A 14,374-nucleotide genomic window follows, 5' to 3' on the forward strand; every position below is an offset into this window, starting at 1 on the left:
TCCCACACTCCCCAATTTTTTTTTTTTTTGTAATTAAAAAAAAAAAAAATACAATAAAAAAACAAAACATAAATAGTTACCTTAGGGACTGAACTTTTTAAATATTTATGTCAAGAGGGTATAACACTGTTACTTTATAAACTGCGGGCTTGTAATTAGGGATGGATGCAAAACTGAAAAAAATGCACCTTTATTTCCAAATAAAATATGGTCGCCAAACATTGTGATAGGGACATAATTTAAATGGTTTTATAACCGGGACATATGGGTTAATACATTTCATGGGTTTTAATTACAGTAGCATGCTTTATTTAAAAACTATAATGGCCGAAAACTGAAAAATAATAATTTTTTCCCACATTTTTTCCTATTTCCCCATTAAAACACATTTAGAATAAAATAATTCTTGGCATAATGTCCCACCTAAAGAAAGCCTAATTGGTGGCGAAAAAAACAAGATATAGTTCATTTCATTGGGATAAGTAATAATAAAGTTATAGACGAATGAATGGAAGGAGCGCTGAAAGGTGAAAATTGCTCTGGTGGTCAGGGGGTAAAACCCCTCAGTGGTGAAGTGGTTAACAGATAGATGAAATACCATATAAGTTACCCTACAGAGTATGTAAACACCTCAGTGGCTAATATTACATTGATGAAAGGAAATAAAACCTGACATTGGACATCTTCTCTTATTTATTTATTTATATAGCGCCGACATATTACGCAGCGTTGTACAGAGTATATGGTTTTGTCACTAACTGTCTTTCAGAGGGGCTCACAATCTAGTTCCTACCATAGTCATACGTCTATGTGTGCATCGTGTAGTGTGTGTATCATAGTCTAGGGCCAATTTTAGGGGAAGCCAACTAACTTATCTGTATTTTTGGGATGTGGGAGGAAACCAGAGTGACCAGAGGAAACCCATGCAGACATGGGGAGAACATACAAACTCCTTGCAGATATTAACCTGGCTGGGTTTCGAACTGGGGACCCAGCGCTACAAGGCGAGGACGCAAACCACTATGCCACCGTGCTTTCTTGGAAACGGTTTTTCAATTAAAATTAAATTAAAAAATGTGTGATGGAACTGCGGATCCGTTCTATAATGTCTAGTCTGGACTATTGTAATGTACTGCTTTATGGACTACCAACTAACAGACTGGCACCGCTCCAATCTGTACTGAACTCAGCTGCTCGTCTCATTCATCTTTCTTCTCGTTCTTCCTCTGCTGCTCCTCTCTGTCAAGCTCTTCATTGGCTACTACTTAACTAGCTGATCCAGTTCAAACTATTAACCCTAACCTACAATGCTCTCCACAATTTTTCTCCGGTGTACATCTCCTCACTAGTTGCCAGATACCAACCCAATAGTAATCTCAGATTTGCACATGACCTTCTTTTGTCCTTCTCTATAATTACCTCCTCGCATTCATGTATGCAAGATTTTGCACGTGCTTTACCCCTCCTCTGGAATACCCTTTCACAACACATCCATCACTCTCCAACCTTTAATATCTTTAAACACTCCCTCAAAACTCACCTTAGGCTATTCCTCCTTTGACCTAAGGCCAAGTTGCACTCCTACTAGATATCCTACAAATACGCTGCCTCTAGGTATGCATATTGTATACTACCCACCTTTTGTTCCCTCTCTCTTTTAGATTGTAAGCTCGCAAGGCCAGGCTCTCCCTTTAGTGTCTTGGATTTTGTTATACATTTTATTCATCGTGTTACTTTTGTAATTTTGCTCATGGCAACCAATCGTATGGTCTACAATGAACAAAGAGATGTAAGAAAAGTGATTGGTGCTACTGGTTACACAGATTTTTTTTTTTTTATAATTTCCAACATGGACAGATACCACAGGTCATTTTAACAGGACGTCACAGAAAGCCAAGCTAAGCCCTTATCTCTCCCGAACAGTTGGCTCAATGCGATTCTTGTGTATCCAGCAGTGAGAAGCACTCAGTGCATCAGACACACTCTCATTGCTCCCTTTAGCAGAAGGGTGAACCAGGCCTTAGCTATGTGGAGTGTGTCCTCCAGAGGCAGTGATGCAGCTTTGATAACTCGGAATTGATTCTGAATAATCTCGGGTTCTGATATATTGTTGCCAATCTCCTGCTTTATAAATGTTGGGATACGGAACGTCTCTCTGGAAGACTAATCTGTGAAATGGCTTGCTGCAATAGCTGAATACACACTGAAATGTATTACTGGGATTACTAGAACCTAGGCAGACCACACAGCACGATTGCACAATATTAGTGTGTTCTTACCACCAACAAATTCAATATAGTTGGATCAGGTTGTTCAGGAAGTCTATCAAGCCACCACGTTACTGTGATGAGAATGTATGAAGACTGGACAACCAGAATGCATTGTGTATGGTCAATGTAAGGTTTTGAAGTAAGTAGTGCAATTAGTAATCCATCATGGAGTTTAACTTAGGCTCGGTTCCCACTTGTGTACAAAACGTACCTATTCGGTACATTTTTTACACCTCTGCTTAATTGTTTGTTTGTGTGTGTGTGTGTGGGGGAGGGGGGGGGAAGGGGCAGATTCTATTATAAAAAATAGGGTCTGCTTTCACTTTATGAAAAAATGAGTCCTACCTGCTGCATTTTTTCAAAATGCACTGAAAACTGTCGGGTACATGGATGCAATTAAAACCTATTGGAACAAACAATGTCCATTCTCAGGAAGCTAAAACAGGAGGGGACTGAGGCTGCACTAAGCAATTATAAGGAGTGCAATAAAAATTGTAAAAAAGAAATTAGGCTTGCAAAGATCGAAGCTGAAAATCAAATCGCTAGGGATATCAAATCTAACCCAAACAAGTTTTACAAGTACATCAACTCTAAAAAAAGAAAGGTTGACTGTATAGGAATCCTAAAGGATGAGGGTGGGAACTCAATGGTGGACGACCAAGGTAAGGCAGAGTTATTAAATGCTTTCTTTGCTTCTGTCTTCACAAAGGAAACAGCACTGTTGCAAATTACAGAGGCAGAAGAGTCTCAATCTTCTAACTGTAATATTAAATACTTAACGCAGGAAGAAGTAAAGGCAAGACTAAATAAATTAAAAATAGACAAGGCACCTGGCCCGGATGGCATGCATCCTCGGGTCCTAAGAGAATTAAGTTCAGTTATAGCTAAGCCCCTTTATCTTATCTTTTGTGACTCTCTTGCAACTAGCAGAGTCCCAGTGGATTGGCGTTAGTGTTGGGCGAACAGTGTTCGCCACTGTTCGGGTTCTGCAGAACATCACCCTGTTCGGGTGATGTTCGAGTTCGGCCGAACACCTGACGGTGCTCGGCCAAACCGTTCGGCCATATGGCCGAACTAAGAGCGCATGGCCGAACGTTCCCCGAACGTTCGGCTAGCGCTGTGATTGGCCGAACGGGTCACGTGGTTCGGACCCGAACGCGCTCTGATTGGCCGAACTGTCACGTGGTTCGGGTAAATAAATACCCGAACCACGTCATATCTCCGCCATTTGTCTGTGGGTTTAGCTTTGGGTAGGCAGGCAGGGTAGTTCGCGCTCCAGCCACGCTAGCCAGGGTCCCCCCCAGTCATTGTGTGTCACTGCTGGGAACAGTAGTACACCGCTCGTTCAGCCACACTATATAGCATTCTGTGTACTGTTCTGTGTCTGCTGGGAACAGTGGTACACCGCTCGTTCAGCCACACTATATAGCATTCTGTGTACTGTTCTGTGTCTGCTGGGAACAGTGGTACACCGCTCGTTCAGCCACACTATATAGCATTCTGTGTACTGTTCTGTGTCTGCTGGGAACAGTAGTACACCGCTCGTTCAGCCACACTATATAGCATTCTGTGTACTGTTCTGTGTCTGCTGGGAACAGTAGTACACCGCTCGTTCAGCCACACTATATAGCATTCTGTGTACTGTTCTGTGTCTGCTGGGAACAGTAGTACACCGCTCGTTCAGCCACACTATATAGCATTCTGTGTACTGTTCTGTGTCTGCTGGGAACAGTAGTACACCGCTCGTTCAGCCACACTATATAGCATTCTGTGTACTGTTCTGTGTCTGCTGGGAACAGTGGTACACCGCTCGTTCAGCCACACTATATAGCATTCTGTGTACTGTTCTGTGTCTGCTGGGAACAGTAGTACACCGCTCGTTCAGCCACACTATATAGCATTCTGTGTACTGTTCTGTGTCTGCTGGGAACAGTAGTACACCGCTCGTTCAGCCACACTATATAGCATTCTGTGTACTGTTCTGTGTCTGCTGGGAACAGTAGTACACCGCTCGTTCAGCCACACTATATAGCATTCTGTGTACTGTTCTGTGTCTGCTGGGAACAGTAGTACACCGCTCGTTCAGCCACACTATATAGCATTCTGTGTACTGTTCTGTGTCTGCTGGGAATAGTGGTACACCGCTCGTTCAGCCACACTATATAGCATTCTGTGTACTGTTCTGTGTCTGCTGGGAACAGTAGTACACCGCTCGTTCAGCCACACTATATAGCATTCTGTGTACTGTTCTGTGTCTGCTGGGAACAGTAGTACACCGCTCGTTCAGCCACACTATATAGCATTCTGTGTACTGTTCTGTGTCTGCTGGGAATAGTGGTACACCGCTCGTTCAGCCACACTATATAGCATTCTGTGTACTGTTCTGTGTCTGCTGGGAACAGTGGTACACCGCTCGTTCAGCCACACTATATAGCATTCTGTGTACTGTTCTGTGTCTGCTGGGAATAGTGGTACACCGCTCGTTCGCCACTGTATAGCATTGTGCTCTGTGTCGCTGCTGGGAATAGTGGTACACCGCTCACCCGTCACTGTATAGCATTGTGCTCTGTGTCGCTGCTGGGAATAGTGGTACACCGCTCACCCGTCACTGTATAGCATTGTGCTCTGTGTCGCTGCTGGGAATAGTGGTACTGTATAGCATTTCTGTACTGCCACTGTACTGCTGCCAGTCAGCGTGTACTGTAAGGATAAGTGAAATGAGGAAGAAATCCGGTGAAAGAGGGAGGGGCAAGGGAAGAGGTGTTTCCCCTGACGGTTCACGTACAGGCCACAGGGGAGCACCCAAGAAAACCCACTCAATACCGCCCATGTTGTCCAGGACAACAACCCTCACAAATCCAAAAGAACAGGACCAGATAATTACTTGGATGACCTCTCAAGCGTCCAGCAGTGGGTTAAGCAGCACCAGCACATCACGCACGAGGTCCGAGTCCTCAGCCAGTTACAAGGAGCCAGTGGGCACAAAGCTGACACAACCGGCAGCGACACCACGCACACAACTGCCAGATAACCAGTCCGATGAATTACCTCAGGACACAATGGGGTATTCGCAGGAGCTATTCCCAGCCCAACAAACTTCCACCTTTCAAAGGTCAATGGAGGAACAGCCAGAAATGTTGTGCCTGGATTCACAACCGTTAACTGTGGGAAATGCACCGCGCACTGAAATACAAGGCGAGTCCGAAGAGGACTCGGAAACCCAAATCCCAGAGCAATTTGGGCAGGAGGGGTTGCAATTGCAGGAGGTCGGCCGACAAGATCTGGAAGACGACGTTGGAGTGTGCTGCGCAGAGGTTGTTGTGGGGAGCTCTACTCCACGGCGGTGGCCCACAATGACATATGACGAGTTTGAGGAGATGGAAGAGGAGGGTATGGACAATGTGGACAGAGACCCAGATTTTGTTTGTGAACGAGAACATCGCCGTCGTAGCAGCAGCACAGATGAGTCTGTTGAAGAACACACTGCTGCACGAGTTCGCCTTGTGCCACAAGGTAGGCGGCGCGCAATTTCAGGCACCACAAGCGTGGAAGTTCAAGTGAGAGGCAAAAGAGGAGCAAACAGAAATCGCCAGCAAGGAGGCAGGTGCTCCAAAGTCTGGGCTTTCTTTGAAGACTGCACTGAGGATGTTACCATGGCGATTTGCAAGGTGTGCAAGACCCGCCTGAGCAGGGGGAAAAATATTAACAACCTCTCCACCACCAGCATGAGCCGTCACATGCTATCCAAACATCCCACTCTTTGGGCAAACGCGTCAGGAGAGGGTACCAGAAACAACACTGCCTCCCTTGGGTTCACCAGACTCACCACCAGACCCGCCTCAGCAGCAGCAGTAGCCCAGCCATTGCGTGGTTCACAACATTCACAAACATCAGACGACGCTGACACTGTCACTTTCCGGAGTAGTGCTCTTGAGGTCTCCCAGTGTTCATCAAACACAACAACCAACAGCCCTTCCGTGTGCAGCGCTACGGTTCAGTTGTCTGTGTCGGAGATGTTTGAGCGCAAGAGGAAATTGCCAGCAAATGACCCCCGGGCCGTGGCAGTAACAGCCAGCATAGCCAAGCTTCTGGCCTGCGAAATGCTGCCATATCGATTGGTGGAGACAAACAGCTTCAAGGGCATGATGTCAGTGGCCATCCCACGTTACGTGGTTCCCAGCCGCTACCACTTTGCACGCTCTGCAGTGCCTGAGTTGCATGAGCACGTGGTCAGCAAAATAACCCGAAGCTTGAAGAATGCCGTTGCCTGCAAGGTTCACCTCACCACTGACACCTGGACGAGTGCGTTCGGCCAGGGTCGATACATCTCCCTTACCGCGCACTGGGTGAACCTTGTGGAGCCTGGCAGCGATTCCTCACCTGCTACGGCACGGGTGTTGCCCACGCCACAAACAGCTGCACCGCCGTCCCTCCCACTGGATAACAGCAGCACCTACCTCTCTGACTCCTTCTCCTCCAACGCATCTCAAAGCTGTACCTCATCCGGAAACGCTAACCCAGCAGCAGTAGGATCGTGGAAGCAGTGCAGCACAGCTGTTGGCATGCGTCAGCAAGCGTTGCTGAAGCTAATCTGCCTTGGGGATAAGCAGCACACAGGGGAGGAAATTTGGAGGGGAATAAAGGAACAGACGGATTTGTGGCTGGCACCGCTGGACCTGAAACCGGGCATGGTTGTGTGTGATAATGGGAGTAATCTCATTCGCGCTTTAAGGTTGGCTAAGCTGACACACATCCCTTGCCTGGCGCACGTGATGAACCTAGTAGTTCAGCGGTTCCTGAGGACATACCCAGGCGTGCCCGATCTGCTGTTGAAGGTGCGTCGAGTGTCCAAACATTGTAGAAATTCCAGTACTGCTTCGGGGGCACTCGCCAAGATGCAGGAGCGCTTCAATCTCCCCCACCATCGCTTGCTGTGTGATGTCCCTACGCGCTGGAATTCTACGCTGCACATGCTAGCCCGCTTTTGCGAGCAGAAGAGTGCAGTGGTCCAGTACATGACGGCGCAGTACCGAGGCGCATCCGGCCAGCTGCCAAGCTTCTGTGGATCCGATTGGGCCAACATGTTGGACCTCTGCCAAGTCCTCCAAAATTTTGAGCAATCCACGTTGCTTGTGAGCAGTGACAACTCTTCAGTCAGCATTACCATACCACTGCTGTGTTTACTGAAGAGGTCGATGTTAAAAATCAAGGAAACAGCTGTCATGATGCAACTGGGGGAATCTGAAGGAGAAAACGATCAGCGTGATGGTACCAACATCAGGCCATCCGCCTCAGGGAACGCTGGCCCCAGCAGCTATGACGAAGAAGAGGAGGAGGAACAGCTGGAGTTGGAGCAGGAATTTCATGCCACCACTGACGAGGGCCAGAGCGGTGCACGTTGGACTTCCACAATTCAACGCGAATGGTCAGCAGAAGCAGACCAGGAGGAAGGTGACGACTATGATGCATCACAACAACTATCACAACGCTCACAAGAGGATGATGAGGATTCTGGTAGGACTCTGGCACACATGGCTCAATTCATGCTAGACTGCATTGAACGTGACCCACGCATTGTGCGCATTCTGGACAACACCAATTACTGGGTTTATACCCTTCTGGATCCACGGTACAAACACAATGTTCCAAAACTGCTTGAAGAAAGAGTCAGACAGGTCAAAATGGAAGAATACCAGCAGGCCCTTGTGGAGACTTTAGAGAGGAGATTGACATCCTCCCCCTCCTCTAGCCAGTTGTACGCAGACAGACTGACTTCCGCAAACCCAGGACGACCAGGAGGGCAGCAAACAACGCAAGCCGCAGCTAGTACCCAAAAGGGAATGGTATCGGCAGTGTCCTTGGAGTGGGAAAATTTTCTGACACCCATGCAGCCGCAGCCCACTGAACAGCAAGCGTGCAGATCCACCTCCAACACCGATCGCCTGGAGAAGATGGTCAAGGACTACATGTCAGATGGCGTAGCTGTGTCGAACCATCCATCTGCACCCTTCAACTATTGGGTATCGAAGCTAGACACCTGGCACGAACTGGCAATGTACGCAATAGAGGTGCTGGCTTGCCCGGCAGCCAGCGTTATGTCGGAACGCTGTTTCAGTGCTGCCGGAGGCATCGTCACAGATCGGCGTATCCGCCTCTCTACAGAAAATGCAGACCGTCTGACTCAAATTAAAATGAATCAATCCTGGATTGGAAATGACTACGCAACACTCCAGGACCCCAACCAAGTAACATGACCAATGAACATCTGGGATGGTGTTGCGTTTCCGGGCCCTGTTTATTGAACCTCTCATCTGTATTACATTTATGACTGCATGGCGGCAAAAAGCATTGCTGCTATATCCGCACGCTTTTTGTCCACATGCAAGGCCTGGGTTGTTGTGTCTCACAAAGCGTGGCCTTCTCCTCCTGCGCCTGCTCCTGTTCCATCACGTCTGCTGCTGCTGGGTTAGCGTTGCCGCGTGGTCCCTGTTTATTGAACCACTTATCTTTATTACATTTATGACTGCATGGCGGTACAAAGCATGCTATCCGCACGCTTCTTGCCCTCATGCAAGGCCTGGGTTGTTGTGTCTCACAAAGCGTGGCCTTCTCCTCCTGCGCCTGCTCCTGTTCCATCACGTCTGCTGCTGCTGGGTTAGCGTTGCCGCGTGGTCCCTGTTTATTGAACCACTTATCTTTATTACATTTATGACTGCATGGCGGTACAAAGCATGCTATCCGCACGCTTCTTGCCCTCATGCAAGGCCTGGGTTGTTGTGTCTCACAAAGCGTGGCCTTCTCCTCCTGCGCCTCCTCCTGTTCCATCACGTCTGCTGCTGCTGGGTTAGCGTTGCCGCGTGGTCCCTGTTTATTGAACCACTTATCTTTATTACATTTATGACTGCATGGCGGTACAAAGCATGCTATCCGCACGCTTCTTGCCCTCATGCAAGGCCTGGGTTGTTGTGTCTCACAAAGCGTGGCCTTCTCCTCCTGCGCCTCCTCCTGTTCCATCACGTCTGCTGCTGCTGGGTTAGCGTTGCCGCGTGGTCCCTGTTTATTGAACCACTTATCTTTATTACATTTATGACTGCATGGCGGTACAAAGCATGCTATCCGCACGCTTCTTGCCCTCATGCAAGGCCTGGGTTGTTGTGTCTCACAAAGCGTGGCCTTCTCCTCCTGCGCCTGCTCCTGTTCCATCACGTCTGCTGCTGCTGGGTTAGCGTTGCCGCGTGGTCCCTGTTTATTGAACCACTTATCTTTATTACATTTATGACTGCATGGCGGTACAAAGCCTGCTATCCGCACGCTTCTTGCCCTCATGCAAGGCCGGGGTTGTTGTGTCTCACAAAGCGTGGCCTTCTTCTCCTCCTGCGCCACCCTCCTCCTGTTCCATCACGTGTGCTGCTGCTGGGTTAGCGTTACCGGTCCCTTTTCCTGGAACCTCTTATATGTATTACATTTATGACTGCATGCCGACAAAAAACATGTTACCTGTGCAAAGAAAACAGACATTTCCCGCATTTAAAAGACAGTTTTCCCTTTGAAACTTTAAAATCGATTTTCTCAAAAACTATAAGCTCTTTTTGCTAATTTTTTTTTCCTCTTGTACCCACTCCCAAGGTGCACATACCCTGTAAATTTGGGGTATGTAGCATGCAAGGAGGCTTTACAAACCACAAAAGTTCGGGTCCCCATTGACTTCCATTATGTTCGGAGTTCGGGTCGAACACCCGAACATCGCGGCCATGTTCGGCCTGTTCGGCCCGAACCCGAACATCTAGATGTTCGCCCAACACTAATTGGCGTACAGCCCACGTTTTCCCATTATTTAAGAAGGGCAAAAAATCTGATCCAGGAAATTATAGACCTGTAAGCTTAACATCAGTTGTATGCAAACTATTTGAGGGGTTACTAAGAGATACTATACATGACTTCATAGTAGAAAATAATCTTATTTCTCAGCATCAACATGGGTTTACTAAAGACAGGTCCTGTTTGACTAACATGCTCAGCTTTTATGAGGTAGTGAATGCTAATATGGATATTGGGAATGCTGTAGATGTGATATACTTGGACTTTGCAAAGGCCTTCGACACTGTTCCCCACAGAAGTCTGGTGCAAAAGTTGAGGATGCAAGGACTGGGGAAGAGTTTGTGTGCATGGATAGGGAACTGGCTAATGGACAGAAAACAAAGAGTTGTGGTCAATGGATCGTACTCAAAATGGGAGACTGTTAGCAGTGGGGTCCCACAGGGGTCTGTACTGGGTCCAGTGCTCTTCAATTTATTTATTAATGACCTAGTAGATGCAGTAGTGAGCAATGTTGCTATTTTTGCAGATGATACAAAATTGTGCAGAATCATCAACTCTCAGGAAGATAGTGTCATATTGCAACAGGATCTGGATAGGATGGCTATATGGGCACATACATGGCAGATGAAATTCAATGTTGACAAATGTAAAGTCATGCATTTTGGTCGTACCAATGGTCTAGCACCATACAAAATAAATGGGATACAGTTGGGAACATCAAACTTGGAGAAGGACTTAGGAGTACTCATCGACAACAAGTTAAATAATCGTACTCAATGCCAAGCCGCTGCAGCTAAAGCGAACAAAATTTTGGGATGCATTAAAAGGGAAATAAAAACTCGAGATGCTAGCATAATATTGCCCCTGTTTAACTCTCTAGTAAGGCCACATCTGGAATATGGAATTCAGTTCTGGGCACCACATTACAAAAAAGATATTGCAGTTTTAGAGCAGGTGCAGAGACGAGCTACAAAATTGATACGTGGGATGGAAGGTCTCGCTTACCAAGAAAGGTTAGATAAACTGGGTTTATTTAGTCTAGAGAAAAGACGCCTTAGAGGAGATCTAATTAACATGTATAAATACATTAGAGGGCAATATAATAGCTTGGCGGATGAGCTTTTTGTCCCTAGGCCTTCTCAAAGGACTAGAGGACATGAGCTGCGCATGGAGGAAAAACGTTTTAGCCATTTATTTAGGAAAGGGTTCTTTACAGTAAGAGTGGTTAAGATGTGGAATGCATTGCCACAGGAAGTCGTTATGGCAAACTCTATACCTGCATTTAAAGGGGGCTTAGATGCTTTCCTTGCGTTGAAAGACATCCATGGCTACAATTACTAGGTTATGCCTAATGATGTTGATCCAGGGATTTTATCTGATTGCCATCTGGAGTCAGGAAGGAATTTTTCCCATTTGGTGCTAATTGGACCATGCCTGGTGGGTTTTTTTTCGCCTTCCTCTGGATCAACAGGGGTATGTGGGGGACGGGCTGGAGTTGTACTTTGTACTGGTTGAACTCGATGGACGTATGTCTTTTTTCAGCCAAAATAACTATGTAACTATGTGACTATGTAACTATGAAGCTGGTTGCTGCATGCAAAATGAAAATAGTAATGTGTCCCGGTTCCGTTGCTGCCGATTCCTCTGATTGGAACAGATAGGTACCGAGCAGAAGCATGGGGCTCCCCACTGGATTGTAAAAGACCAATGGGAATCCTTTCTCAGCAACAGGGCGGACTCTCATTAATTTGTGGTGGACCAATGAAAAACCTCCTGTTGCTAGGGATAATAGGTTGATTCGGAAGTATTGGACCAATCAGAGCAGAATTTAACCACGGTAATCGGAATACTACGGAAATTTTAGGCTAATCATAAGACTTGGAAATACTCAGCAGTATTCGAGTCTTGTGATCGGTATATAATTAAGGCAATTAGATTGTTGTGGAAACATTCTGCATTCTCTGATTGGTCCAATGCTTCTGATCGTGGTTATGCGTCATTTTCATGAAAATCCGATTTCCGATGCAGTTTTCCAATTACCTCTGCAGAAAGCCAATTTCTGATTGGAAACTTGGAAATCAGATTACCTTGGAAATTTTACAACCAGCCCCAAAAAAGATGAGAGGAGGTTGACAAAATGTAGGACATATGAGAAAGAGAAAGAATGAGAGAACAGTTGTTGAAAAAGGGAGATAAGGCAAAAGGAGGGGGTTGAAAATGACTGCATTACTCACCTGTTATGCTACAGTACTCCCAGGGCTCTTACTGATGAGGACGCTTGCACAGGAAAATTGCCAGCAGTCTAGCAATTCACATATTGCCAACAAAGGTTCATTAAACTGCACTTAACCTGCAACATTAGGTATGCTTTAATTAATTACGTGGGGCGGGTGTGGGTGGATGGGTAATGAGTGTGTGTTTGCGAGTACTGTAATAAAGTTTTTTCATTAAGGTCCATTTATTCAACTATTATGGTCCAGGTTACATGAGGATTAATGATGGCAAAAACATTTTAATTAAATTACTTTTCTCCTCAATTTGTCATCAGTTCCTAAACCTGTCTTTAATTAGAGACATTTCCCTTTATTGTACTAATGTTTACTACCTACCACAATGATGGCTAACCTTGGTATTCCAGCTGTGACAAAACTACAAATCCCATCATGCCTCTGCCTCCTACGTTATGCTTAAAGCTGTCAGAGTATTGCAATGCCTCATGGGACTTGTAGTTCCACCACAGCTGGAGTGACAAGGTTAGCCATCACTGACCTACCAAATGACCAGGCTTTACACTTGAGTATATATAATTATTTTATAGGTCTACATTTACACTTGTTCTATTTAAAGTCATAAATTGGACTTACAGGCAACTTCCAGGGATGCATTTCGACTCATTGCTTCTCCAAGGTAGTTTCGTGCAACGCACACATAACTTCCTTCATCTGGCTTACTCCGTCGACCATGAACAATGCGTAAGAAAAATAAAGATCCGCTGGGCAGTAGCATTCGGTGAGAGCGTGGGTCATCTTTATCCGTCTCCACCCTCTCAAGGTCCTTGTACCATTCAATGGTGGGCACCGGTCTACCTTCAGCTTTACAGTTCAACGTGGTAGGCTCTCCTTTTGAAACAATGACATCCGAAGGATGTTCCACTATCCGAGGAGGGAAGTCTTCCTGACGAAGCCGAGATCCTGAAAACAAATAGAATAATGAAACATTAGTCAAGCACATCTATAAAGTCCATCATACAAGCGAAAGTATAAAGCATATCCTTCACAACTAATAAACTAAACTCGGAGAAGTTCAACATGTTCTACTGTAGTAATCTTTTTTTACAAGACAACACTATCTAAGAAACATTACTCAAAACCATCCACCTTTGCGCATTACTCAAAACCAGGTTGTCTCCTAAGGTATTTCTGAAAACTGAGAGAACTCTATGACTTTATCCTAAGTATGCATTAAATTAACTACAGTCACAGCAGGTTAGGAAAAAAGGCCTGTTAAAAGTGTCTGCTAGTACTTTCAGATTCCGTATGAAGTACACCAGGAACTTTAAAAGCCTAGTCAGTTCATAGTTAGTTGAAAAAAGACATCCGTCCATCATGTTCAGAAGTTAATCATGAAAATCTTAATTTTAGCTCCTGGAGTCAAGTTCAAATTGGAATCTTGCTTAACTATTGGCCCATTACTACTAATGGGATTGCCTCAATGACCAATAGTGAAGAACTAGAGATGGGCAGACAGGATCCTTTGGCACAGCACAAGAAGCTTAAGTAATTGAGAAGGGTGGACCTTTGCTTACAAGTGCTACACTATACGGTCACGTACATGTTTGATGAATCTACTTTTTATTATCTCAGTAGTCACAATGGTCAGTTTGAAGAGAACATAACTTTGTCAAGACTTTTAAGTCTACAGTATTAAAAGAGCCAAAAAATCCCACATTTTCTGTGTTCTTCTCAGATTTCTCTGACTGCATCTGCAGTATAGTTTTAACTTCCATCACCACCAGGTGCTAAGTGTAGGTGTTCATGCTCCGAGTCCGACCCACAGGGTCTTGGAATTCGGAAGCCCAACACTATTGCCTTGAGCTCCCTGTGCACAGCACCTTTACCAGGCTTTTGTGAATATGTTCAATAGTTTAGAAAAAGTCATTCTTAAAATACATGGTGAAATTTTTAGGAGCTTGACCTGATTTTAGGAACTTATACGAACAAAAGCAATTTTTATAACATGGTTAAAGTACAGTGGGATGCGAAAGTTTGGGCAACCTTGATAATCAT

At 45.6% G+C, this 14,374-nt stretch overlaps 1 protein-coding gene across 20 annotated transcripts in view; it reads right to left on the reverse strand.

Annotated features, from left to right (window-relative positions):
• Positions 1 to 14,374, reverse strand: part of ROBO2 (roundabout guidance receptor 2) — a 1,374,514-nt gene that overhangs the window by 513,462 nt on the left and 846,678 nt on the right. For all 20 annotated transcript variants that reach the window (XM_068270504.1, XM_068270514.1, XM_068270503.1 and 17 more), the window contains exon 2: positions 12,953 to 13,279. In XM_068270504.1, coding sequence (XP_068126605.1) covers positions 12,953 to 13,279 — 327 coding nt within the window. The remainder of the gene's footprint in view (positions 1 to 12,952; positions 13,280 to 14,374) is intronic.

This window comes from Hyperolius riggenbachi, chromosome 2 (genome assembly GCF_040937935.1).
Source record: "Hyperolius riggenbachi isolate aHypRig1 chromosome 2, aHypRig1.pri, whole genome shotgun sequence".
Lineage (NCBI taxonomy): Eukaryota > Metazoa > Chordata > Amphibia > Anura > Hyperoliidae > Hyperolius > Hyperolius riggenbachi.